The sequence below is a fragment of the Ixodes scapularis genome, unplaced genomic scaffold (assembly GCF_016920785.2).
Source record: "Ixodes scapularis isolate PalLabHiFi unplaced genomic scaffold, ASM1692078v2 PGA_scaffold13__105_contigs__length_92229423, whole genome shotgun sequence".
Classification (NCBI taxonomy): Eukaryota; Metazoa; Arthropoda; class Arachnida; order Ixodida; family Ixodidae; genus Ixodes; species Ixodes scapularis.
Window position 1 is genome coordinate 81,534,040 of NW_024609839.1, and position 27,091 is coordinate 81,561,130.

The following is a 27,091-nucleotide window of genomic DNA, read 5'->3' on the forward strand; positions in this document are numbered from 1 at the left end:
CAACCAGTCCTCACGAGGTGTGGGCAATTAAACGCACAGTTTCTGCACGATGTGTGGTCACTGGGCGTGCGCAGAAACGAGATTTGCGTAAAGTGGAACGTCGGGGCATGCGCCCAACCAATAGTAGCGCCACCGCTGCGAGCGAACGAGAGCGTCGTCTGCTACTCGCGGAGTGTCTCGCCTTCGAACGTGGTACTTCGGCGTTCGGCACTCGAGCGCGTTCAATCAGTAAGTAGAAACAGGGGAAGCTCGTATACACCCACGATCCTTCCTATTAAAGATCGCCGCTCTGATGTTACCGCACTCTCTCATCCCCTCCTCTCCCTGGGTGTCTCTCCGTATAGAAGGTTCTATACCCGTTTTCACCTCAAGAAAAAAAGTAAGTTTTGTGCATTGTTCATACGCGGCGCGAAGTAGTTCTTACGAGATTTGGTTATGGAAGGAAAAAGCGATGCTTTTGGCGTTTGGAACCTGTACGTCTTGGTAAGGTAGCACACAGTCGAGCCCGGCTATATCACACTCGGGTATTTCGAATTATTGTTTATATCAGACAGTCCAAACATCCCCTCGAAAATCACATGTGATATAGCATAGGCGCGCTGTCTTTTTGTATCGAACTCCCATGGCGGGGACACTCGATATAGCGAACGAAGCCCGGCCGCTCGCTGCTTTTCGCGCGATCCGATTGCGCCGGTGGCAATCACATCGCTTGTCTTGCGTGGCATGGCGTACCGCCAAGCATACACGCTGGAAGGGGTCCATATCACATGAGCCAATCACGTTTTAGCGAACAGCCAGATTTGAGCGAATCAACGTTTTAGCGAATAACGGGAGCGCGTGTTAAACCCCCCCCCCCCCCCCCCCCCCCCCCCACTTCCCGCGCTGCCCTTACGCCGCTTCGCGGCGACAGTCACACTTGGCCCACCCGTAAACGCCGCTTCGCGGCGGCCGACTATTCGCTAAAGCGTCGTTCGGTGAAACGTGGGCGTTCGCTAAAACCACTCTCGAAGATACGCAACGAAAGAGCAGTTGTAAAAACAGAAAGATAATGAACCGTAAAAAAAAAAAGTGGAGGATTACAATAGCAAGGGGAAGGGCTCGTGCGCGCGTGTAGGAAGAGCAGGGAGTGTCCGCTGTAGGAACGGTAGCCTGCGCCTTTTCCCCGAACACTGTTGATGCTGCCTGACTAAACTTGCCAATAAGTTGACTCCTCCATTCACCACTGTCAGTAAACGTCTTTTTGCTCACTCACTTCCTAACCCCTCAAAAAACAAAAAAAAAAAAAAAAGCAAAAAAAAAAAAAAAAACGAACGTTTTTGGCATGTTGAGTGTGCCCACAACAGCGGTTGTGCAATCGCACTTTTAAATAAATAAATAAATAAAAAAAAACGGGCTCAGTAACGGCAATAAAGGGGGGGGGGGGGGGTTGCCCCCCCCCCCCCCCTTTATTGCCGTTATTGCTTTGCCCGTTTTTTTTTTCTGCTTGAATTTAGTGAGCTTTGTTGTTTGCTAAACTTTTTTCTGTGGACCAAGAAATTTTTTTATGCGTCTCGTTTTTGCGTTTTTCTTTCATCATTTTTGTAAATAGTTTTGCCGTTTACGCTGTGTGGAGGCCTCGCCCAGGCGCGCGTGTAAACTCGCCGGTGTTTGCGGTCTCTGTCAGCCACGCTCTACTCTGTTTAGCGGCTCTCGGATGCTCTCTTTGGTAAACTCCCGTTTGTCGCGACCTTCAATATCCGTAACTTTCAGCGATGGTGGTACCGCGGTGTGAGAGTCGCACTCCTTATTTCCTGGACGATCGGCTTCACAAGAAAAGTGCTTGCCTACTCCTTCCTGGCGGGAAAAAATAAACTAAGGCCCTAATACAGCTTATATATAGCAAAACTGAAATTACTCGCGCATCGCAGACCCAGCCTCGTACAGTCTCCGGCAATATGAAAGACCCACTGGGAGCGCGTGGCCGAGGCGGTGGCTGGCGGGGGCGCTGCGAGCGCTCCGGGCAATTCCATTCTGCTTCGAGGAAAGGACACTCACTCGGGCTCAGCTAAAGCGAAACGCGCTTATCAGATTGTGCTGAGCCCCAAGTGAGCGTCCTCCCCTCGAAGGAGAATGGAATTGCCCGGAGCGCTCGCAGCGCCCCCGCCAGCCACCGCCTCGGCCACGCGCTCCCGGTGGGTCTTTCATATTGCCGGAGACTGTACTGCTGTTCTACGACGATCATCCAGATGACAGCCATTTTGATAGGCACCAGTGCGCCCCCTATAGGTCGTGCAAGTTGCGAGCTTAATTTAACATATTTTTGTATATAAAATTATTGATACTATGTATCGAACTATTTTACGATCCCCTTTGAATTCGATATATCCGGGTTCGGCTGTTTATCTAATCTAAGATTCACCTGCATATATCTTAATTATCCACATAAAGAGGGAAATTAGTAATGCTCCGCGGCGAGCCGGACTCTTTTTTTACTAGGGTTCTTGAGTTGAAAATGGTAGATTCGGGTCTGACATGAAATGTCGAGGGCATGGAATGTCCCCTTCTTAAAACGAAGGTTGATGAAACACCTGCATATGGAACGCCTTTGTATGAAGTGTCCGCAACATAGAGTTACTATAATGTACGCTAGAGGTTCAACTGGCGCCAGTGTCTACGCGACTTCCGGGAGGCAAACTGAAGCAGACGACAACCAGTCTAGTTTTGCTGTGCTTCTGCGCCTTCTTATGGGAAAAACGCACGTGCATTTTGTCTCTTCGCCGGAAAATAACATGGAACAGTTTTGTTATTTGGATCGCACTGAATAGAATGTACCTTATTAACATTGGGAAAGTGCAATTCTAAGCAAACTCAAAGTTGAAAGGAATATAGAGCGTGTTCAAGGCTCTTCAGCATTGCGGTGACGCTTAGTCTTGTCACTATATGAAAATGACTCTATCTTGCATCTTTGCGAGCGGTTAAAAACTTTCAAAACGTAAAGAATAAAGTACCTGGGCTATGAAAAGCTTTCTCTGTTGGGCAGCCTTTATCGGGCACTTGTTCTCGAAGATTTCGAGCGTGCGGTTGATGTTTTGAACGTAGAACAAGCTTCTTCGCACAAAGCAGAAAGAATAAACTACTACTTACTAATTCAAAATCGGACTATATCACGTGGCCTTGAATTTATTTTGATCGTACATGTACCGTACAGGGAGTTACTGATCCAGTGTTACTGCGTAGTTGTTGCCCGACAGTCATGGCTGCCAACCCGAGGAAAATTTTCCAGATGAAGGTAATATTCGGGTCTATAGGGGTAATAAGGGAAATCTTGCTAGTTCGAGGGAAATTTTGGGCACCCTATATATCTAGAATTTTCTAGGTCAATTATGATTTTATTTCGAGATAAGATGGAATTTTAGCGGCTCTGGCTATATTTAGGCTATTCTCTCCAACCGCGTGGCGGTTTGTTGTGCGACTATCTACGAACACTAAGGAGCGCTCGAACAACGTTTTTTGTTTTTTGGCAAAATCAATTTTCATCCGTTTTTATCGTCCCCGTGAAAGCTATTGGGAGGAAGGGATCGGCCAAGTGCAAGCTTCTGAGAGCGCCGCCGTGGCTTCTCAAAAAAGAAAGCCTGAGTACAAGAAGAAATACTGCGATGTCTGGAGATAACAGATTTACCATGGCTAATCATATTTCGTGAAGTCCCGTGCACGAAATGGTAGTTACTGTGTGTCGTGTTCCCTGTGCTCGAGTTCGAGAACTCTGGTTTGTGTTACATCTTTTGTTTTGGATTGACTATTATGAAAAGCGCTATAGAACTTATTAAGCAGTACAATGCTCTGATAGCGTGCATGATATCTAAGGTGAAGATAGGGTTTCATTCGTCAGTTTGAATACACTTCTCGTCAGACTTATTTTGGCCGCGGTTTTGGCCCGATGAACTCATTTTCGCGAAACGTACGCGAGACGTAAAGGTCACATAATATATCTCTCATAATAAAAATAAAAGTGATGCAGAAAGAAAAAAAGAAAAGGACGCGGACATTTAGTATTATTTAATTATTTGGGCAAGCGAGGGGAATTTTCGCGGAAATGGGGAAATTTCAGGCGCTCGCTAGGGAATATCTCAATTTGCGTGTTGGCAGTAGGGATGTCGCGAACCGGTCGAGGTTCAAGTTCGACCAGGTCCCACTTTTTAGAACTTCTTGCGAAAAGTTTGACAAAGGTTTGACTCGGGTTCGACTACTATGCGCATACGCGGAAGGGCGGGCCCGTTGGCTTCGGATTGGATGGTGATGGCTAAGGGATGGATTAAGGGCAACACTGATTGGTTATTTCAGTTCCCATGCAGTACCAAAAAATTAAGTTAACTTCTTCAGTGATTAGAATTAATTTCTGTTAATTGCAGCTGTTCGTAAAATAAAAAATAGCCCTTTGCATGAAAAAGAAATACTCTCCAAACCTAGACATGCTTGTATCAAGGTCTGGCCACACTGTCCACAAAGTCGAACCTGGTGAAAAGTTCGAAGGTTCGTCGAACCGTTCGAATGTTCGTCGAACCAGTCGGACCGTGAAAGTTCGACCTAAAAATTCGGTTCGACAGAAGTTCGCGACATCCTTAGTTGGCAGCCTTGCCGACAGTGCACATCAATTCATTTACAAAGCCGGTTTAGCACCGTTTTTAATGCAATAAATAAAACAAAACGCCCTAATTAACCAGTTATTTTGTTTTCTAGGCTGAGAAATGTTCCAAGCTACCTGGTACGTACGAATTAAGGCCCGTTCACACTTTTGCAACCGAGTACGACCGAGAGAGACCTGTTGAAACCTCTTAAAATTTCTTAGGACGAGGGAACACACTGGCACGCTGGTGCCATCTATGCGGTGACCCTGGAACTGCATTTCACAAGATCGAAGGTTTTGCGAGATTTCCGAGGTGAATTGTGCGTAATACCTATAAGAAAAGCTCGTTGATAACGTTGTGCAAAAGTTTTTCGAGCCAAGAAAGAAAGGATAATGCGCGAGAGGAACTGAAAATATACCGGGCCGCCAAGTTTACACTGTTCCCCAATAGATGGCGCCAGTGTGTCCTCTTGTTGTAAAAGGTTTCAAGGAACCCAGTTCTAAGAGGTCGCGAGAGTGTGAACGGGCCTTTGTTCGGGATATTTTCTCTTATGATCGAGCGCAGGGTGAAAATGCCCTCACTTTTTTCCCTAGAAGCGCATTACCAAAAGTCCTCTTTCGACTGGTTTCTGTCCGCTTCAATTTCCCCAGCACACTAGCGCCAGCTGACCATCTAGCGTACATTATAACAACTCAATGGTCCGCAATAAACAGTCTCCTCTACCTCCACCTGACGTCATTATGGTCGGGCGGCGCCAACTCGTCGATCGGGCCCGAGCCCGACCGTCCATCGACGCGTTCATTGGACACGAGGTTGAGCCGAACGCTGACGCGGCACTCGCGTCGGGTCTCCCGTGCCCCGTGCTCGAAAGAGGCAGATGACATAAGGAACCCCGTCGACGGGTCTTGTGTTGTGGGTAAACATGGAGCTTTGTTGGAAACAAGCCATCTTCTCGGGGGCAAAATATTTGCGGAAATTGACTCGAAATCGGAAGCCAAATTGAAACTTACAACGGACTTCGTTCGGGGGGGCTTTATTACATGCGTTTGCGTTGTTTCTATCGGAATGGCTACCGGACGCGTTATAGCAGACGATCGCATACGTGCACGGTCTCGCGTGACGCCTAAGCGTCGTCTGCAAACGAAGAGAGAGAGAGAGAAAAAAAAGCATTTCTATTTAATTTTTTTTGTCCCCTTTCTGCACGAAAAATGAGTTAGAGGAGCGCTGGCCGGAACGCTGCAAAACAAACGTTTAAAAAAACGCACACAAAAAAAAAAAAAAAAACGCTGAGGTGGCCGGAAACTTGGAAAAGCAAACAGATCGCAGACGATTGCACCCACCCACAGCCGCGCTTTGACGTGAGGCAAATCGCCCTTTTGCGCAGCAATATCGCGCTCGACAGTATAGCCCCTCCTCCCCCCCCCCCCTTTTTTTTCTATTTTCTTACTATTTTTTTTTTCAATTTTACAATTACTTTTTGTTATGTTATTTTCATTTGTCTATAGAATGATAGCTCCGGTTCCGATACAATTCATTCCGGCAGCGAGTCCGGAAGCATGAAAATAAAAATATGCGACACAATACTATATCGGTTTTTTTTTCTTTCTCTTACTTTTTTTCAATTTATTTATTTTGTTTCCACGGGGGCGTGGCGGTTGCATTCGGAATATTTGCGGCCCTGCAGGACGGCACAGCGCTCCGTGAATCAGAGCAGATATTTTAATCCCGCGTGTTTACGTTGCACGTTGCGGGTGTTTACACCTGTAGGCACCTTAGCCGCGTGTGTACCGTTCATGTTCATTCGCGCGACGTTTCATTATGCGGCTTTTCGGATGTCGGCTCTCGTTCGACAGCGACCTTTTGCATTTAGAAATCGTTGTTTGCCGCGTAGACCGAATCGATGTTCGTCGAGGACCGTTTCCGTTGTGAGTCAGTCGCTCGTCTAGAAAGCACACTGCTCCCACACCGTACGAAAACAACGACACTGTGTTTGGTGCGAACATGATTACGAAATTGACCAAATTGCAGAGGGTAACCAAATTGGCCAAGGCATGAAATCATACTGATGGTTCTTCATTTCTACGCTAGGTGGCGCAAGCTAGCGCCCTTTATTAAAGGGTACAGCCGTTAGTTACCATCCATCCATCCGTGATGATAGAATTATTTTGCTGACACGCCTGTGTCAGCAAAATTGCAAAATCAGCAAAATTGCGGGATTTTTAGGGAACCGTTTTTGCACATCCGATGCGGTGCGATGGAACCTCCGGTACGAACTGCGCATGCGCTGTCGCAGAAGGCTCGCGCATGCGCAAATCGCATCAAAGGACCCTTCGTACCGCATCGGAAGTGCAAATACGGTTCCCTAAAACTCCCCAGTGCCTGCGACTGTCTTTTGTGGGATGTAGTAGCGGGGTGACCGCAACATTAAGGGGCGACAAAACTCGTCTGCTCTTTGCCATTCGCAGCTTTCAGCGGTACCGGGGTGTGACACCCGCGCTCAAACTTCATGGATCATTGATGGGGCGCAGCCATTTTGACAGGGCTCTATTTTGGTAGAGGCCAGCGGTGCGCGTCCTTAATATACTTTTGTCATGGCAAACGCCATCAGGCGTTTGCCATGACAGTCTTTGTGGTGTTCCGGAGAACTTCCGGTTCCTAAAAAAGTGAACGAAGCCCACCTTAACACCGCTGCTTAAAATGAAACGTTTATAACCACCATTTCTCTAGGTGAACGGCAAAAAAAAAAAAGCGGCAAAGCGCGAGATGGGTTTGATTTCTTTTTTTTTTTTTTGTCGAATGTTTTTTTGTAAACGAACCAGTGAACAAGACGTTAAAATTGTACAGCCAAAGGCCCTTGTTAAATCTCCTAACTGTGTTGTCGGCCGTAGCATGATAGTGCTTTCTAGCATGTTATAAGCAAGCTCGTCATGCTTGCAAAGGCGGAGCGACCGGAAGTCGCTTGTGACGCGAGCGGCGGTTCATTTTTGCAAACAGTAAAAACGACTTTGGGTGCGGCGGCTACTTTCCACACGAGGAGCTCCTTCCCCACAAACGTCTACAGTGCAGACATTTGTGAGGAAGGAGCTCACGTTCTGGTTGGAATGATTAGTCGGTGGGCTGCGGAACGGCCGGCAGCGGAGACAAAGAGACAAAGGCTGCTAGCTCGGCATCTACCCGCCATAGTCAGGTAAAGGTTAAGAAATGTTTTTGAGAGAAAGAAGGGTTAGGGAGGAGGAAGCGAGCGGATTGCCGGATAAGAGAGGAGGAGCCTCCTCCCCTCTCCAGCGTTCTGCCTAGAGAGGGGAGGAGGTTCCTCCTTTCCCCCAGTGTCTGCCCGCACAGCTCAGCAGAATGCTTTGTTTGTACGTGAACCCGCGCTTAGAGGGGCGCCTTCCAAAGCCACGCGCTCGCGTCTGTGCCTTTGTTAGCACTGTAGATGTTCGTAAGATGGAGTATAAAAAGTAACTATAAAAATTTAGCGTCAGCTCGTTTCGCGACATTTTCAAGGTTAGGGTGCCTCAATGTCTTTCCGCTTAGGTTGATGACATTCTTTCCTGATGCCGACCAACGCCTCGTACATAAGAGCAAGGCCTAAGAGCTGAATGTCTGACGTCACCTATACAAGAGGCCAACGCGGGGCAGGGATTGGACGCGCGTGCTGCGTCAGCATTCGGCTAGGACTCAGTCAGTGAGGGCACGAGTCTCAACCAAACACTGACGTCAGAGCACTCGTGTCCAATCCGTGCTTCAAGTTGGCTTCTTTAGGGGACGTTTCCGGGGCAACGTCACCTATACTAGATCTCAGAAGCTGTGTGCAGCAAAGGTCAGAGGCGCTGGCACATGGCTTTCAGATTTGCTTTCCTGTCGCGAGTGCTCGTAAAAAAAAAAAAGGCAAATCTGAAAGCCACGCGCTCGCGCCTGTGCTATTGCCTCTGCTGCGCGAAAGTAGGTAATGCGATGGATTATAAAGAGGCGAACGCGATGCTGGTCATTCTAGGCACGAAAAGGCGCCAAGACTTCTAGGAAGATAGTTAACCGACTTTAATCCATATTTCGTTTCAGCTTTAGTCCAGACGTAGTCGACGCTACGAGCTAATGGGACCAATCAAGCAGCGTCAAAAGCGCAAGTCACTAGGCCTTTTTAGTTCATGATTGGTTCAGCCTTAGCCTCCTATATGCTGACAAAGCCTGGCAGATCGCCGCAAGAAGCGGCCGCCGAAATGGAAAAGGCGGAGCGGCAGACGACGGATAAGAGGAGAGCCACGTGACTGGTGCCCCGCTGCGGCGAGACGCCGAAACACGTTTCTCCCGAGCGAACAAGTGTGTTTCGGGTCCTCGCGGCTGCAAAAGCTGTGCGCTGACGTCCAGGTTCGCCGAGAAATGGCTCTTTGATGCTCTGTGCTACCAGATCCTCGCGCTCCAAATCTGCGACCGGGCACTTTATGGTTCCGTCGTCGAACTGCCAGGCTTCGTGAGTATAGAGGAGGGTATGGTTTAGCGATATGATATAGAACACGCACAGAGACATGAACACCCAGATGGTGCGCTTTTGACGCTGTCTGATTGGCACCATCAGCACATCGACGTGGTGCGTCTGGTCTTACAAAGTATAGTAACGTTGGTCGGCACTAACGTTACTATAGTCGGATGCAACCTAAGAACAATCTTTTAGCTCCACCCACAAGCGCATTGCGCCCATCTGAAGTGCCTCCGCCGTCGAGAAAGTAGTTCGCTAGCAACGTTGCTTTTTCTTCCTCCAGGAAACGTGTCTTAAACTTCTACAATATTTATTTAATTCATTCAGGACATTTAAATAAGTTAGAACACGTTTTTTTGTCAACGAAATAGCTGTTTAGTAAAGAAAGAAAGTCATGTTCAATGTACCGTCTTCCCAATTCATTTTCTGTCCAAGATACTGTCTAACATACCGTCTAACATACCTCTCAGCAGTGCTAAGCCTCGCGCCCGCTTCGAAATTTTCGTTGGCGATAGCGTCGCTGGATTCTCACGTTGTCGCGCAAAAACTGCTGCAAACGCAAGCCGATACCATTAAGATTTCGTGGCGTAACCACGGGCACGTAAAACACGGTGCAAAAAAGCAGAATAATTGTCACGAGAACCTAGCGTCGCGTTGCTAAGGCCAGCAGCCATGTTGAGCTTTTTTTTTTCTTCAAAAGGATCGCGATTGGTCCACGGAATCGTGACGTCATGAAAACGATTGGCTGGCGTTTCTCGGCGTAGGATTACATTTTCCTCTGAGAGGCATTTCCGGTTTTTTCTTAGCTTGCAACCGACTATAGACCAGCCACTTTACAACTAGCTTGCTAACGCTTAACGCCTTTTTGGGGCGCCAGGCGAATTAGGAAGCTAGAACGTTTTACTGGTGGAACCGGTGGAACGTCGTAGTACGGGTTCTTTCGCTCGGTCACCTTGTGCCGTCCGGGTCGCCATGTCCGGATGGGGTGACGGACTTCGGAAGCTGGGCGGGTCTTGCCGGAGACGAAGTTGCTTCCCTTGGCCGTCGACGACTAATTCGGTGGAACTTGGGAATTACTTTTCAAGAAACAATTTAATACTTTGTAGCGAATGGAAATACAGAGGGAGATAATGCTGCGAAATGATAACTTCCCTTGGACGGGGTTGGGAAGGAGGTGGTCGGGTGTTAGCTTCTCCAAGCTCGGGGGTTGGCTGGCTTGTGGGATTACGTCCCGATTACGGGGACAAAAGTCCCTCGGAATCCCTCGACCTGACTCAGTTCCGGAGCGATAGCTCTCGAGCCCCAGCACAAGCTAAACTCACTTGCTGAGTTTCCCATCAGAGTCACTCGTTGGTCCGTCCCCTTTTAGTGGACCGGCGAATCCTCGACGCGTCGTGAGACAGGCGTTCCCCACTGCCAACCAATCGGCTCACTTTCTCGCCACGTGGCAACTGCTTATATTCCTGGGTGGGAACCCACGGTCTGCGCACATCTCACGGTCAAAGGTCTGGCTGGTTCGGATGCAAGCAAAACAATTTCTCGCAAGGCGAAGGCGACAACCGACCCCGGTGTGGATAGCGCCAACCAAGTGAGCCATCTCGTAATTCATTCTGCAAGACGCGGTCTGACGTCGCCGTTCTGTCGCGACCCCCTACACTCGGGCGAGAAAGACTAAACCGATGTAAACGCGCCGTGTAAACAGCGCCGGCCGGAGCCACTGCATGCGTTCTCCCGGCCCGGAACGCACGCTCCTATTCTTTCGGCAGAAAACGCGCGTTCCGAACCTCGCGTCGTAAAGTACGCCTGTCCCTCGAGGTCGCCGGCCACTGGCAGTGTTTACACCAACGCTTTCCCCCCAGCCAAATCTCCCTGGTGCTAGAGGCTCACCCGCGGAGCCCTCGTCGGTCATTGCAGTCGTATATGCACATTGCCTGTTGTGGAAGCGGATTTATTATGTTTTCTACGCTAAACGTAAATTTTGCGCTGAAATTTGCGCAAGAAGAGTGTCGTTCGAAAACGGTCTTTTTCTCGTTGCCCGTGGAAGCTTTTCCTGCTAGTGGCGCTAGGAACGTTATCCGCCTTCCGCTTGTACTTGTTCGCGTGCTGACAACAAAGAAGAACTGTTTTCGAACGACGCTGTTCCATGGAGTCTCTCAACTGAGACATCTAAGAAGGTTCGTTTCAAGGGCCACTCATTTCAGTGTAGCACCTCCATTTGCTTCCAAGGGCCGCTCGGGACACGGGCCTCGCGCATCGGCGTATTTTGACGCTTCTTGTAATACCAACGCAAACACGTCAAAGGACTTTACTTCAAGACTTCCAAGGGTACGCGTTTCGGGAAGATCTCTTCCGAACCAGTCAGCCACCTGTGCTGTCACATGGTTTCGGCATGGAAGAATACAGTTCGCAGTACAGTCGTGGAGCACAGAGTTCTGTTATACGCATAACGAACGCGGATAATAAATAATGACGGTACAGTTGGCGCGTGCGTGCTTTGTGCTTCGTGGTAGCCGATGATGTGTTGTGCACAGTCGGTGGAGGTTCGTCTTCAGTCTTGTCTCGCCAGCTACGATCGCCGACATGGTGGGGGACCGGTATTCAAGCGGCGCATGCCCAGTCACGTCTTTACCGTCAGCTGTCTATCACACTGTGGCGCAGACAAGGACTTGGATTCCTGATGATGTGAGAAGTTCACGAGGAGGATTCTAACCTGCTTTCTCTAGTTGTGGTTGATGAAGTTCCGAAACTGTGGTTTCTGCCGGTGACCACATTCTTTCCTCGTTGTGTGCATAGTGTAGTGTCGATGCAAAGGAAGCTAAGATGACGATGATGTACTTTGTCGGTACATCTGCATACAGCTGAAGCAAGTGCTATAGCTATGTGATGATACAAATGGCGACTTTATGGAAGCACGGACGACATCATTGCTGTCCAGGGTGCTTTGCTTGTGGCCACCCAGTGGACATAAGAGCTCTCCACAATCCACAAGTCGCACCGAAAATTGCATTGATCGTTGTCTTGCACCAAGTAGAGGGGAAGGGCCATGGTATATTTGTTATGGCATCACGACTTCACATGCACAATTTCATGTTCGTGTTCATCATTGTCCACTATGTTGCCAGATGATGGGTAAACTAAAAAAAAAAAAAGAACAACAAAAAACGTCCTCAAGGGCGCGCTCCTGATAAATAACTGAAGTGAAAAGTCTGGACCACACGCGTAGCACTAATTCTTCTGCTACCTTGATGGTCACGATCGAGCGCACAAAGTGTGCGTAGTATGTCGTTAGGAGCTTATACACCATACGTCATCACGTCGCTACCAGGGGAAAAGAAAAAGCTAGGGGAACGACGTTGAAAAGTCTTCATGGCTTAGCGTTGGTGCCAATTGTAACCTTCTTGTTGGAGACGGTCCGTGAGTATGGGCACAGTCCTGAATCGCCGTCAGCATGCATATTGTCCTGTTTCTGTCCAACTTGGCATAGAAGGAGGAAGGGCTAAAGTGGCGTGACGTCACTCCGCGGCGCATGCGTAGTTCCGCGCTTGTCCCCGATTGGTGAAACGCAGCGATTCTTGCTCGCCGAGGACATGTGGCGTTGAATTTTGTGTTCGTTGAAACAGCTTCGGCTCAGAGCATCACTGGGGTGTGTGAGCCGGGAACGGAGCCGCCGTGGCTTGGGCGTCGAAGATAAGCTTGAGTATTTGGAGCTTGAGGCCCCCCACGACCTCTTCGTCTGCGATCCGACGTAGCTCGGTTCCGATGTAACTTGTGAACGAGTCAATGTGGTCGCCCCTGGAATGAAGAGACAGCATGGGAATTAAACGCCGGTTCAGTTTTATTTTCTTCAAAAATTCAGCTGGCGTTTGAAAGTCAGAAGCACGGCCAGAATTCACATTATAATTTTGACCAGACTGTCGCAGTCTCCTTCACAAGTGTGAAACGTGGCAGTTATAAATGTGGGAGAGGTTTTGGCGCCGCCATTTTGTGCTTTGTACTGTGAGGTCGCGGTTCGGATTTCTTTAGTTCAAAGGAATAATAGTAACACACACCTAAACACGCACAAACACACACGCACATTCAAAGGAAGGTTGTGGACAGCCATTCTTTTTCAGTTACAAGCAGCGCATTTTGTGTTTTCTTGTTTTTCAAGTTTAAATAGTCATTTTTATAGCCCAATTTTGTCTCGGTGCTTATGATTCCCGGCTACGAGTTATCGGATGACAGCTTGGGCGGTCTGTGGCACGATGAGATATTGCTGGTTATCGCGTGTTCAACAGAAACCCAACCGGACTTGTAAATTGAAAAAAAAAAAAAAAAAACGAATTTATTACATTTTTTTTTTTTTTCAATACGAGCATTTTGTTTTGGCGATATGAGTCGGACGATTTCATAAACGATGCTTTGTTAGTTCATGGAATGATACAAGCGTTTTCTTCCTTCGACTGCTCTGTCTTGACCGTCGTAACTTGCATCTTTAGGCTGTTATACCCGATCAACGTAATACACTAGAAAAACTGTCAGTATCGATGAATCGGTGAATTAATGAATGCTCTGAGCGGGCACGCAGTGACTTCCATTGCCGAAAGCAGACGATGTGCTGAAGACGCAATTTGGTTAGTTCTGAACTCATCGTGATCGACCGTCAACAGCATCGTGCCAGATAGCGTATTTCGTTTGCTGCAGAGACCAAATTTCTGTATCCGTACTTGAAGGCATACGAAGTTAACGTATCCGCACTGAAGGTATCTGCAATTCACAACTTCAGCGGAGACGACGCCACCTAGCGGGAAGGATGTAATGGAGAGGAGCGGGAAGTCAACGCTAATGTGTTCGGCGAAAAGTGGCTCCGCCTGGCGGTTGAAACGCGATTCGAGTTGCCATGCGTACCTGGGAAGGTCGGCGTATCTCTCGGCCTGGAACGGGTACGACATCCTGTAGTCCTGGTGGCTGTACTCGTCCTCGATCTGAAGGCGAAGGTTACCGTGAATATCGCAAAATGCAACGCCCCGACGCAGACTTCAAACAATTTCAGTCAGAAATTTTAGATCCCGAGTCTACGAGCATCCCAGAGATGGCGGCCCGTACTCAGGATATTCTGGACGGGCTTACTAGAAACAGCGTCTCAGCCGATATCGTGCGGAAGAAAGCATGCCAAGCACGTTCCACTCAGCTCGTGCTCCAACTTTGGCAGTGCCTTCCTTTATACAATTAATTTTAGCTAAAACTATTTCTTCAAAAGGATAAAGAAAAATATCTCGTTGATTATAGGAATCGGGTCAAGCATAGACGTTTTGTGAATTTAAAGGCTTGTCAACGAGTTATACGTAACTTGGCATGGGGAAGTTTTTCGACAGATTGCGAGAAGTTTCGGAACATTTCGTCCCTCCGTTGCTCCGCGTGCAAGACCGCGCTAATCTTGATCGAATAAATCGCGAACTTTCGGTTCTCTCGGTTTACTAGCGGGTCTTGCACCTCGATAGCTCAGCTCTCCTGCGCTGAGCGAAGAGAGAGGCATACGTTGTTGCGCTCTAGTCACGTAAATTCTTGCGGCGTTTTGTTAAACGTGAAAATTTGGGTTTCCATATGTGCGTGCTGGGAAATTTGACACACGACCTTCGTATTCCCAACCGCTTTCTTTTTCTTTTCTTTTTAACTACGGCAAACGGAAAGTTTCCTCTTAAAATTGGCGGAGCGGGGGATTCGGTGATTACGTTAACAGACGGCGGTACTTGGAAGGGCTCTGACAGATCAAATTCATTTTTTTAGAGCGCAGTTCTTAGGCGCCCGTTTCCGGGTTGAGCGGCGTCGGCGTAAGCGCGCGTTGCATTATGGGAGGATAAAAAGCCAGGAGGTTACATCATTCGCGGACTTCGATTTTCGATGTTTCAAAAAGAAAAGACCGTGTGCGTCCGCAACTGCGTTAAAAAAAAAAAAAACACATAAATGTCGCGTACAAAGCTTCACAGTTTCACTGTCGGTTACGTCAGAGATAAAAAAGAAGCGAACAGGTGAAAAAAAAATAAAAGGAGAGGAATAGCAGAAAAAAAAAGCGCGATTTCTTGTTTTGCGTTTTTTTTTTGCGTGTCTATCGTTACAACTTGCATCGTTTTAGACATAAACAAATAAAAACGACCTTTAGAGGTGTCAGTGCCCCTTTAAGGACAGCAAGCTATATATAACGACGCATTTGACGTCAGCACGTTAGCAGACGCGAACAGTTTGAGTGAGGGTTTCTCCTGTTGCGTCACGACCCTAAAAAGAACGCCGAATGATAGCACGACGATAGTCAACAAGACCAAATGTTTACGCACATAACAAAACCTTACATACTAACGACAGTTGTTACGTGGCGTCATAACCCTAAAGCCGCCGTCACACTGCGTCATACAAAAGACAGTTCAGAGATAATTCCGTCACCATGTCCGCGGAGAAACTCCGCGGACTTTTTATGACGTACGAGCAGTCTGACTGCGACTTTCAGGACGACGAATGATAGCGGACGGTAGTCAGCCCGAGTGAGGCTTTGTTCTGTTTGCGTTGTGACTCTAGATGACAACTACTAATGGCGGAGGACGGACGATCATCCGAACAAGGTGTAATTGGTCTCACCTGGATGGTCCTTCTCTCGCTGGAGGAAGGTTCCTCGAGAGTCACCTCTGGCGACAGGACGAGCGAGTTACTGGACTGGGACAGTTCCAGGTCCTCGGTGTCTCCGGCGTCGGTCGCCACAAGTGCCGCGTTGTCGTCCTGCGGGCAGTCGTCTTTGGGCGCCTCGAAGTCCACACCCAGCTCGCCTGCAGGGGGTGCAGGTTCGTGGCCGGGGGCTACGGCGCTGCATGACGCGGCCATTTTGAGTCCTTCCTGGAAGACTCGCGTTGGCACAGGACCGGGCTGTGAAAAGAAACGGAGTCAGTGGAAACTGTCGGCATTGCCAGGAAGCGCTTCGCATTTGGTGACTTCGATCGAGCTTAAAGACCGACGACCAGTTCGCGCGTTCCACTTTTCCCCCGGTTCCTCCTCTCCCCTTCTACCCTGTCCACCGTTGCCTGTTTCCTCCTCCCGCATGGTGACGAGGATCTTCTGCCTTGCAGAATCTCGAGTGTGGTCGTCGACCTTTAACTTTCACACAAAGGGAGCAGGTCGGTGACGGTCTGTCTTGGGGCGGAATCTATGCGTACTTGCTGGCCCAATCAGCTGTTGTTCTCGAGTCACGTGATCGTGATTTTTACCTTCGGACATCATTTCCTCAGACATCAGAGTAACCCTCGGACATCACTTCGATATTTGCGTTACTGCGTCCTACAGGCTGCCTCCGCAACGGTACAGTATGTCATACACCGCGGTTATAGGCACCACGAAAGGCTCGTTCACACATTTGCGTTTGAGTGCGATCGAGTTTGTTGCAGCAAACTGGCGCCATCTATGAAGTGACCCTAGAACTCTTCTGATCTGGGTATAACGAGACTGAAGGTTTTTCACTATTTGCGACACCAAATCTACGCAGTATCTATTACAAATGGTCGCTAATACCATTGTCAGAATTTTTTCAAGCAAATGGTGAAAGAATGATGCGTAAAATATACGCAGATCGGAAGTATTCCCGGGACACCCGAGAGATGGCGCCAGTCTGTTCTGTTGTCGTAAGGTGTCACATGCGTTCGTAACGCGCTTGATCACGTCCGAACGCAAAGCGACTTTATCTCAGCAACACTGGCACTTTGGTTGACCGATCCACTCGCGTCATCACACGGACTGCCCTTACGTGGCGGAAGGCCGATGACTGATTTGTCTCTCCGGTACACATCAATTTTGATTTGGCAAATGTTCTCTATGGTCTATAATGTCTCGGTGCAAGACCGATGACTGATTTGTCTGGCAAGTATACACATCAACTTTTATTCGGCAAATGTTCTCTATGGTCCACGATGCCTCGGTGTAAGACCGATGATATGTCTGGCAGGCAGAGGTCGGCATTTTAGGTCGCCCTCACTCACCCTCACCCTCACAGCCACACTCACCTAAGCCCCTCACTCACCCTCACCCTCACAACTACACTCACCTTGAGCCCCTCACTCACCCTCACCCTCACAGTCACAATCACCTTCAGCCCTTCACTCACCCTCACTGAACCTCACGCACTCACCGCCCTCACGCCCCTCACGGCCCTCACGGCCCTCACGCCCCTCACCGCGCTCACAGCCCTCACGCCTCTCACTCACTCATGGCCCTCACGAAACTCACCGCCCTCACGCCACTCACCGCCCTCACGGCCCTCACCGCCCTCACGGCCCTCACCGCCCTCACGGCCCTCACGCACTCATAGCCCTCACGCCACTCACCGCCCTCACGGCCCTCACGGCCGTCACGGCCCTCACGGCCCTCACCGCCCTCACGGCCCTCACGCCACTCACCGGCGTCACCGCCCTCACGCCACTCACCGCTTATTAAGAATACTAATGCACCTTTCTGAAACAGTTTATTTACAAAAAAACGATCGATTTCAAACCAGAACCAAGTCTTTCGGTGTCATCATCACCGGCACGAGGTATCACGTGAAAATTTTGCGTCCCTGATTGGATGCAGCCGCTTCAAACGTATTCGAATTGCTCCGAGTTGCTGGCTTATTTCGAGCCGGACCCGATCTCAGCAATTCGTGTCGATCTAGGGAAAGCTAGAGAACAACCCGTCATTAACAACAAAATTGCTGAGAAAGATGCTCGATCTGAAGGGGGCCTCACGCACTCACCGCCCTCACGCACTCATGGCCCTCACACCACCTTATGCACTCGCCGCCCTCACGGCCCTCACGCCTCTCATGCCACTCACTGCTCTCACGCACTCATGGCCCTCACACCCCTCACGCACTCACCACCCTCACACCACTCACGCGCTCATGGCCCTCACGCCACTCACCGCCCTCACGCCCCTCACGCACACACGGCCCTCATACCCCTTACCGCCCTCACCACCCTCATGGCCCTCACGGCCCTCACGGCCCTCACGGCCCTCACCGCCCTCACGGCCCTCACCGCCCTCATGGCCCTCACGGCCCTCACCGCCCTCAAAGCCCTCACGGCCCTCACCGCCCTCACAGCCCTCACCGCGCTCACCGCCCTTACAGCCCTCACAGCCCTCACCGCCCTCACAGCCCTCACGGCCCTCACTCACCCTCACACTCATGAATTTTCCTGGGTCAGAAACTCACTCACCCTCACCTCACCTGTGAGGATGAGGGTGAGTGAGGGTGAGTGAGGGCCCTCATGAGTGAGGTTTGCCGAGGTATGCTGGCAGGTACACATAAACTTTGATTCGGCAAATGTTTTCTATGGCCCATGATGTCTCGGTGTAAGACCGATGACTGATTTGTCTGGCAAGTATACACATCAACTTTGATACGGCAAATGTTATCTATGGTGCGTGATGTTTCGGTACAAGGTTAAGCGGATTCACATCGGCTTATTTGCTAAGTTCTTGACGTGTCGTACCTGGCCTTGCTGACCCATGCCCAGGTGGATGGGCGCCCTGGGCTTTCTTGGCAGCACGACGTCCTTGAGGAAGGTGAGGGACTTGTAGAAGGCCCACTTGGTCCGATAGGGCCTCTCGGCATCCCGGCTCCGGTCCATCTTCTGCCACTCGTTGGTGAACTGGTTGCGCAGGTTGATGAGCTTTTTGCGCACCGCCTCCACCGGGTAGCCGGTCTCTCGCGAGAACTGGGACAGGGCACGCTCCTTGGCCGCCTGCAGGACACCGGGTCGGCCATTTCATTGGTCGTCGCGAAGTTACACGTTTGGCCATCGAGTAATCAGATCGTTACGTATCGTTTACGTATATAGTCGGTTACAGGTTAAAAAGGTAGCGGCAAATGCCCCTCAAAGGGTATAATATATCCCTCCGCCACCTCCGTATCCAATAGCGTCCCATCATTTCCGTGACGTCGCGGTGAACGCGCGAGGAGGGTCTTGCCTTTTGTACATGTTTGCTTTGTCTTTCGACTTTGACTTAGCATTGTTGAAGCCACGAGAGGGAGATTAGTTTTCCCCTAGAGGGGATATAGAGACTTTTTAGTGTTGTGTCGTTTACCCGCAGTCTCGGGCTTTTTTCAACCCTAGTTTTTCCCCCTCCGATGGAAACAAACACGCCTTTCGGGGATTAGCTTCCCCCTCCGATGGATACAAAGGCTGCTTTCAGGGGCTCGGTTCCCCCTCCAATGAATACAAAGGTCGCTTTCTTAAAAAGTGGGATCGGAGACAAGTGGGAATCCATTGAAGCGGAACAAGGAGCGTTTCCAGTGAACTCTTCTTTCGACTGCGGAGAGATTTGAAATGGGCGCATCACGCTTGTGGGAGGAGCTTCTCCTACCTCCTTAACTTGTAACCGACTTTAGCCTCAAACAGTGTGAACGACCCAGTCAATGAGGCAGTTGCAGGCGCCAGTGCAGAACTGAATGAATTAATATTAGTTTTATTCCCTCTCTCAAAAGTAAGTGCCTCTGGCGAACGTGCACTTGGCAGTGCCGCATATAAACTGCCTCGGCGAATGGGACTTTCGTGTTGTGGAAGACATTACGCTGTTTTGTGAAGAGTATGAACCAGCTGCGCGGGTGGCTCAGCGGTTAGCGTGTGCATTTGTAATCATGGTAACGTGGAAATTGGTACGTGATTATGCACCGATTTCAGCGGCCTCTATCGTATGATCGCTAATTTAGGGGTTGCCCTCCCTCCCTAAACATAGCGGGAAAAACGCGTCTCTCAATTTAGGAGGAAAGGTCGAAGGTGACGTAACTACCTAAGCTGCGGGCCATGAACATAATCTACGGTAATGCGATTACGCGTGATGCGCGGAGCGGGTCAGTCGACGTCATAAACGAATTAAGAAATCGCCGAAACCGAGAGGTTCACGCTGTTGAAGACAATTAAGCGGAAGAATAAAACGTTCACGGATGTGGCACCAATTAGCATCGGCACCTACTTGAACTAAGTACGATTGCGACGAACTGAGAAAAAAAGATCATTTGCTCTTCATTATCGGGAAACGTGCTCAGGAACAAGAAAAGGACCCAAGAACTTTTAAAAAAAAGGGGCAAAGGCCGACGATACATATTAAGCGGAGTGAAATGGTGAAATTTGCAGAGAAACGAACTAGAATGACAGCCACATAAAAATACGCCGCGGAAACGGAGTCAGGAATTTAGTCCTTCAGCCCCGGTCGAAGAGCGTGCATTTTAATTAATTCTTAATCCCGAAGGCGTATGTTTGCAGAGGAGAATGGGTATTTTCTTTTAGGCTTTACTATAGCCTGAGGACTTCAGACCTATCAGTCACTTGTTACGAGCTTTTAAAAGAGCTCGTGACATTAAAGAAAGGAATAAAAAAAAAATATTTCCCGCGACTAAAGCGGGAAGCAGATGCGAGCAAACACCGAGCGTGGCCGAGCGGCGTAGCCATAGCAACCGCCGCCGGATCAAACCGAGTTGGACATTTTCTCGCCGTGGAGTGACGCGATGAGAGACGAAAGAACATGGCGCCCATTTGTTTACAAACCGAGGGGGGGGGGGGGGGGGTTATTTGGCCTTTGTGCAGCTGTTGCCTTTTAGAAGGTGAGCTACATGGTACTGTGAGTGAGGAATGTGATTGTGTTACGACGAGGTAGAGGGGCCTAGAGCTTACAAGAATGGACAGTTGAGCTGATTGGTAAACGTTCATAAAAAAAAAAAAAAAAAAAAAAAAAAAAAAAAAAAAACAGCGCGAAACACAGGGACACGTAGGAGAGAAAAACATACAGGACAAGGCGCTGAGTATCAACTTTCTTATTTTGAAAACACGCAGGTGTGAGGTCTTTTTTTTTTTTTCTTTCACTGTAATGTCGCTTCTTTTGTTTATTATTTTTTTTTGTTTGTGGGGTCGTTTTTTTACTGCTCCTGAGGCCTCAGGGACAGTGAGATGGCCTTTTTGGACTTTGGATAACGTCTGATACGAAGAAAACGAAAAAGAGGCGACCCCACAGTGAAAGAAACGACACCAAAGTGAAAGAAAAAGCCCCCGTACCCGCGTGTTTTCAAAATAGGGAAGTTGATAGTCAGCGCCTTGGCCCTGTATGTGTTTCGCGCTGTTTTTTTATCATGAAGTGCTTAGAGCGATAAACTGGTATCCCGTTCACCAGGCAAAAGTGACACCACTTGGCTGCCGCCATGTTGTACAATTTGGACCTCTAGACACGTGACCGTACCAAACGATGAGGCTTTTAAGCAAAACTGAGCCGAGATGTGTATTGCGGTCGCTTTAAACACAGGATAAACTCTTTTTTTTTTTTTTTTTCAATATTGTTAGCCTTAAAGATCAGTGTCTAGCTCCGATAAAAACCCAAAATGCAGCACCGCGGCTGATGGCCTGCATCTAGAGGAGGCATTGCGAAGCTGCTCGAGTTTTTGTCGCATAAAAGCACATTTGGGACTTAAAACAAACGAAACATAACTTATCTCGTCGGTGCGGTTATTAAAGATCAATAGGCAATTATTTGTGCGCGGTGCTTCATTTAAATCTAGACGTGAAACTATACGGTCACGTGTCTAGTGGTCAAAAATATGCAATATGGCGGCGGCCAATCGGGGTTCACTTTCAGCTGCCAGTTTATCGCTCAAAGGCCCTCTATACCTCGTTGTTGTCTTAAGGCATCAACCTAGGGAGCCTTCATGTGCGCTTTGCTAGGGTGATGCCACCCTTTGTAATACCACTCGCCGACAAACCGGCAGCCATTTTGTTCCTCGGCGATAATCCGTGGGGCTTCTAACCCTCCCGGAAACAAGCACCTTATCTCAGAAGTTCGGAGCAGCGTTGTGGAACCCACGGAGGGGGAGGATTAGCATTTTCCCCCTCGGATGGGATTACCGATGGACACAAAGGCCACTTTCCGGCGCACGGGGAAACAATGAGAGAAACAAAATGGCGATGGAAGAGGGTGTGGGAAAGGGAAACAGGCAGTTGGCATCACTCTATGCGAAGCGCACATGAAGGCACTCTACATCAACCACGGCCGGACTACTGAGGACTGGCGTCCTGCCTTGGGTGCGCCCCTTGACTTAATGTATCTCTCTAATCGCCAGTAAATTTTTGCGAGCTCGTGGAACGGGTCAGTATGGCGAGCAGTTCACCGTTCAACCGTAAAGAATTGCTTGGTTTATGTGCCCCTGGATTGTCGAATGCTTTGTTTTAAGTAGTTGCACGATGAAGCTTCATGCACGCTCTTGTCTATGCAAGCTGTCACAAAGGGATGAAACAAAAATAATTCGCTTCATTGACGAGCTAGGAATCACAAGCTCTTGTTATAACAGCTCAGTTTTACATGTATACACTCGATTAACTAGCTATCGATTTTGCTTCTTCCATTTTACGTGGATCATCGAAGCGTCACATTCGAAACTAAAAAGAAATACTTGCACGGCCTGAAAATGGACTTGTATATAATCTGGGGATGTACAGTCTGGGACAACATTTTTCCGGACCCCGGGAATGGTGGCTGATATGCCGCACGCCCTCCGATGGCGCGACACCTGCTGTCGAGACCGGCAGTTGGCGCGTGTGCGTCCTTCCATACTCGCTGGGATGCCGATTCTTTCGTTTCCGGCGGAAAAGAAGTATTCGCCGACCTTGGAAGCGGCGGCTCGCGCCCGATGCTCATGAAAGGCATGTCGCGTCGAGAATATTGCGCAATATTGTAAAATGCCAGGAGCCGAGTCGTTCAAGCTTTCTGATGCTGAATAATCGTTCACTTTGACCTTTGCGAAATCGCAAGAGTTGGATATTATACTCGATAAAGACAAAGTGCTTTTGCCAATTGTTGAAAGGCGTTCTTGAGAACGAAAGGCCGGTAGCACGGCCGAAGCTCCATGAGTGGCAATGTTGCCTCCTTCACATTGGTGGTTGAACCGCATTTGCGTCATCAAATCGACTTATTTGCGTGGATTTGATGACGAAAACGAGCGAACCCGCTTCGCGGCTGCGATGTGTGAAACCAGCATAAAAGAAGAGTGGGAAACTCTCTGCACGACCCTAGTTGGCGATGTCCTTTTACGAGTCCCTAAGTCAGCTAACGGAAGCAAATGCTTTATGCATTTTTTAATGTGAATAAATAAAGCAATTTTGGGGTCGGAGTCGGGAGAAGAGAGTTGCCGCAAAATGCGGCGCGGAGATCGGCGAATCCTCCTGTCCGCTGATTGACAGGCGCCGCCTGCCAGGCCAGCCGGCCAGCGCGGCTTAATAAGGCGTGTGGATGCTTCCGACGCGGCGCCACGCGGCAAGTTATCGAGAATCGCAGCGCGGCTGCCGGAAACGAAAGAATCGGCATCCCTGCGAGTGTGCATGGAAGGACGAGCACGCGCTGTAGGGGCCGCGGTTTCGACAGCAGGCGCCGCGCCATCAGAGGGCGTTGCAATGCATATCGGACACCGCTCCAGTGGTCTGGAAACTTTTGTCCCCGACTCTAAAAGAGCTGCCTCTTCAGCTGGAGCCTGTCACGGACCTTGTCGCTGTAGTCTCTGTGGGAGTGGTCCCAAAGGCACGGCGTGGTGCGGTAGAACTTGACCAGGTAGCAGGTGACGTTGTGAGGCCAGTGGATCTTCTGGCTCACGCAAAGGCCCAGGGCGTCGCTGGAGGACATGCTTTCCGTCTGCAATGGACGAACAAGGGCGATAATAGCGCTCTCTCACGCCTCTTTGCACCAGTTCGAGGCCTTGAAGGGGACAGCTTCACTGCCGAACACTCAATGCCGCCTGCTCTGGAGTGATATTTGTCTATATGGTCAGGATGTGGGCGCAGCAGTACGTCTCTCTTCAGTATCCACCCACCCCGACCCCTTCGCTGCGCAGTCTTGTACTACGCGTTGTTAAAAAAGAATGTATTGGATTGCAATTACTTTTGCTTAAATGATGTTTTTAATGAGATTACATGATTACTTTTAAAAAAAGTACTTGGCCGCTTTTTTTTTTTTGTAAGCAATGTTGATATTTTGCTATTACTTAGTATTTTAATGTGCCATATGGAACTGTAAGAGAGCAGGGGGCTCCGTGAAGCCGTTAAACAGCTTATTCCCCCTGATTTTTTCATTCCTGTATTGAAGGGGGAATAAACTTTATTAGCATTACTACTTGGAAAGGTAACCGTTATTGTTCGAATGCTAAAGATTTTACGCACACAAAAAAAAAAAAAAAAAAAAAAAAACGAGTTGTTTTTTTGTCGGGTTTAAAACGGGCCTTTTGTACCGTCCATTATTGGACTAGGATCACCGAATTATAAGATATCTATACCATCCTCCTGTCAAAAACTTGGTTCGAGGATTTTCTTGATAGGAAACAAAGAAACAAGGGATGCCATGAGAAAGGGGGAAGAAAAAATAGCAAATGTAGGTAAGTTAAGTAAGCTAAGAACAAAGGAAAATGTCGAATAAGCTAAAAACAAAAGAAGGTGTCCTGGCGGAGTTGCCGAACTGGTACAACCTACGATAGCCATCCATATACAACACCAAGAACAAGAGGCCCGATCTTTGTAACATTTAACCAGAGATAGAATTTGGAGCAAAATATGAAGAAGTGCCAACGTTTCTCGACCGTAGATGACGCAAGCTACCGCCCGATACAAAGGGTTTATAGCCAGTACCATCCATTAAAACGGACTTCCCGCACCACGGCAGAATTAGAGCAATTCAACAGAAAAGGAGGGCTCTAAGCGGTTCAAGGTATGGGAATGTGGAAAGACTCCGCACACAGGACCTCTGGAAACAAAAGCATTGAAAATAAAACCTGGCTACTCATAAACCGGATAGCAAACCTGTTTGGTCGTCGTTCCTTTTTCTTTCGGAAAACTGACTCCTATTCCGAACACTTCTTTTTGTATGAACAAAACGACAGGAGGAGTCTCGTTCTTTGCAGTTGCGTAATTTCAGCGAGTCTCTTTCCAACTCCGCCTCAAACTTTGGGCTGCATCGATCATAACAACTGCAAAACGCCAATTTAAGACTCGCGCTCACCTGTTTATGCAGTTGGATCTAGACTTCTACGAAGATACGTATGGCAAACAAACGGCAACGGAGGTCTGTAAAACAAAGAGCGACAGACATCTTGGAAATATAAGAGAAATAAAGGTCATGGCCTTCTGAAGTCGCCCCATCGAAACTTAGAAAGATGAAATATATAGAAGACAACAGCGAATAGTGATCATACGATGGTCAAAATTCTGAATGCCCTAAAAGGAACCATTAAAACTTTGGTTTGGGCTAGTTGGTCCATGGTAGGTATAAGGTTTAAAAGCGCAAACAGACGGGGGCAATAGAAAATAACACAAAAGACAGGGACACGCCTTGTCCCTGTCGTTTGTGTTATTCTCTATTGACCCCGTCTGTTTGCGGTTTTGAACCTTATAACTAAAAGGAAGTTTGACCTACTCTCATACACATGTTAAAGAAATTGGATTGACCCTTCGAGGTAAGAATTACTGCCGATTTTAACACCGTGAAAAGTAAGTTACTCAAAGGCAATCTAAGAAAACAATTATAAGCTCACTAACGAAACTAACTCGTAACAATAGTAGCCTTACTAGTCGCAATCGGGCTAGTTTTGGAATTATGCTACGGTTCATCTCTGTAAATATCTAATGTTTTAGAATATAACGGTATTGATAGTGCAGTATAAAACGTTTAAGTTTAAGTTGTCACGTGCATCAGCTTTAGGAGCAATCTCGCCAAAACAGAAACGCAGGAAGTCCAAACGCACCGCCCCCGGCGCCACCGCGAACGTCACCAGACGAACCCGTGACGTCACTTCCGGGAAGCGCCGAAGCGTTATTATTCAAAACACCGATACGTGCTGGGGTGCACCGCAGTCACTACTCACCGTTTCCGGCCTTCTCGCACCTGCAAACAAATCGCGAAGCAGCGACACACGCCAAAAAGTCCTTCCCCGGTGCCGCGTCTTCTTCGCCCCCGAAAAGCAGACGACGACGACGACCGCCGCCAGCCAAACTAGAAGCCAGACAAAATGGCGGCTCTTTTCGACGCGAGAGGAAATATAATGTTGGCCGACGAACCCGGCCAGGCTAGCCTCCTCGACAGCCGGCGCGTCCTCTGCACGAGAATAATTTTTAGCCGGCGCAAAAAAAGAATGTTAGCGCGGTCCCGCTCCACCAATCGGGGACCCGGGATCGGGGTCAGCTGACCGGCCCACCCCCACCTCCTCCCCTATTATTTTGGCGAGAGAGAAGCCGGGCGAGGGGGAAACACAAATATCCGGAGTGCGCTGCTCGAGCCGCTTCCCTCTCCCGTTTCCATCTTTGGAACTCTCTCCCTCCTTCTCAACTTCGGACCCACGCTACTACCGCTCTAACACATGGTGGGGGGAGAAAATATTTTTACAGCCGGATTTCTGTGAACGGCCGGCCCGGGTAGTGGCCCGCCTGTCTCTCTCTCTCCCGCGTGGTGCTCTTTCCCTCCCTACTAGCCTGGATCGATGTTGGGGCAATAAACCTGCTTTATTGGTCAGCCGGGGAGGGTCCCCCCACCCTGCTATATTGCAAAAGTCTTCTGTCCGTCGGAAATCCTATTTTTGATTAAAAAGCTCCCCCCCTCCTTCCAATCAACTTTGGCTCTGCGCCATGTTTGTTATTGTGGGCGAGTGTTACGAAACTTGGACGTTTTAATTTCGCGGCCGGTACCGACATTGTTGTCTCTTTGAGTTGAGATGGACAGCACGCGATCTACTTAGTTTTACCTTGAGATCTCTACCCCGAGTATCATAGCAACTACTATGATATCTCTATTTAAAACGTAGCTCCCCCTCCCCCCCCCCCCCCCCCCCCTCTTTCCCATCGATCATATCGTGCAAAAATCTGCGTATTTTAAAATGAAAAATGGATTACCAGTGTTTCGACCGTCTTTGTATTATGCGCCCGAAAATACGAAAACTACATATATATATAAATATGAAAGAAAACAACGTTTCCAGACAGCAATGGCTGTTTTGAAACGT

General features: G+C 48.8%; 2 protein-coding genes across 2 annotated transcripts in view; one reads left to right on the forward strand and one right to left on the reverse strand.

Annotated features, from left to right (window-relative positions):
* Positions 1–27,091, forward strand: part of LOC8042779 (alpha-1,3-mannosyl-glycoprotein 4-beta-N-acetylglucosaminyltransferase B) — a 129,153-nt gene that overhangs the window by 63,865 nt on the left and 38,197 nt on the right. The gene's annotated exons all lie outside the window — the stretch shown is intronic.
* LOC8035849 lies at positions 11,358–26,215 on the reverse strand. The gene is made up of 6 exons (XM_029984269.4): positions 25,961–26,215; positions 23,596–23,742; positions 18,567–18,818; positions 15,691–15,972; positions 13,969–14,045; positions 11,358–12,873 (listed from the first exon to the last, which is right to left on the reverse strand). Exons 2-6 carry the CDS (start codon positions 23,731–23,733, stop codon positions 12,717–12,719), a joined length of 906 nt encoding a protein of 301 aa, XP_029840129.2. The 5' UTR covers positions 23,734–23,742; positions 25,961–26,215; the 3' UTR covers positions 11,358–12,716.